Source organism: Penaeus monodon, chromosome 25 (assembly GCF_015228065.2).
Source record: "Penaeus monodon isolate SGIC_2016 chromosome 25, NSTDA_Pmon_1, whole genome shotgun sequence".
NCBI lineage: Eukaryota > Metazoa > Arthropoda > Malacostraca > Decapoda > Penaeidae > Penaeus > Penaeus monodon.
Window position 1 is genome coordinate 29,855,076 of NC_051410.1, and position 473 is coordinate 29,855,548.

The 473-nt window shown below is 46.5% G+C and overlaps 1 protein-coding gene across 1 annotated transcript in view; it reads right to left on the reverse strand.

Annotated features, from left to right (window-relative positions):
• LOC119589134 (neprilysin-1-like) overlaps nt 1-473 on the reverse strand; it is a 29,203-nt gene that overhangs the window by 4,157 nt on the left and 24,573 nt on the right. Inside the window, 1 exon segment of the mRNA XM_037937708.1 lies at nt 28-244. Within this exon segment, the coding sequence (XP_037793636.1) occupies nt 28-244 (217 nt within the window).

Consider the following 473-nt stretch of genomic DNA (forward strand, 5'->3'; position numbering starts at 1 on the left):
TTCCATTGCTAGTCTGCCCTCCCTTACCTTACTCTCGGGGTTAAAGTTCTCCTTGATGAAGAGCGCCCCCACGGCCATGCCCAGCCTCTTGTTAGTCCAGTCGATGCACAGGTTCCAGCGGTTCCTGTCCGACTGTATTCCCAGGAGGACTTTGCGGAACTCGTGCCTGCTGGCCTGATAGGCTCTGCTCAGGTGGGGCGTCATCTCCAGCACCAGCCTCCACATCACGTAGTTCCACAGTATTCTGTTGAGGAAAAGTGAAGTCTCAAAGGGCACGGCTACTTCATGTGCTGATTTGTAGAGCGTTGTTACAAACAATGTACTTCTTTTGGCAGCAAAATGTAGAGGATAGACAGGTCTTCGTTAACATATCTTCTATAGTCTGCGTTAAAGGATTCGTATGTCATGTAACTCAGTGATCTTTTTGAATTATATATATTGGAAAGTAAGAAGCTTTTTCTTTTAAAGGATCA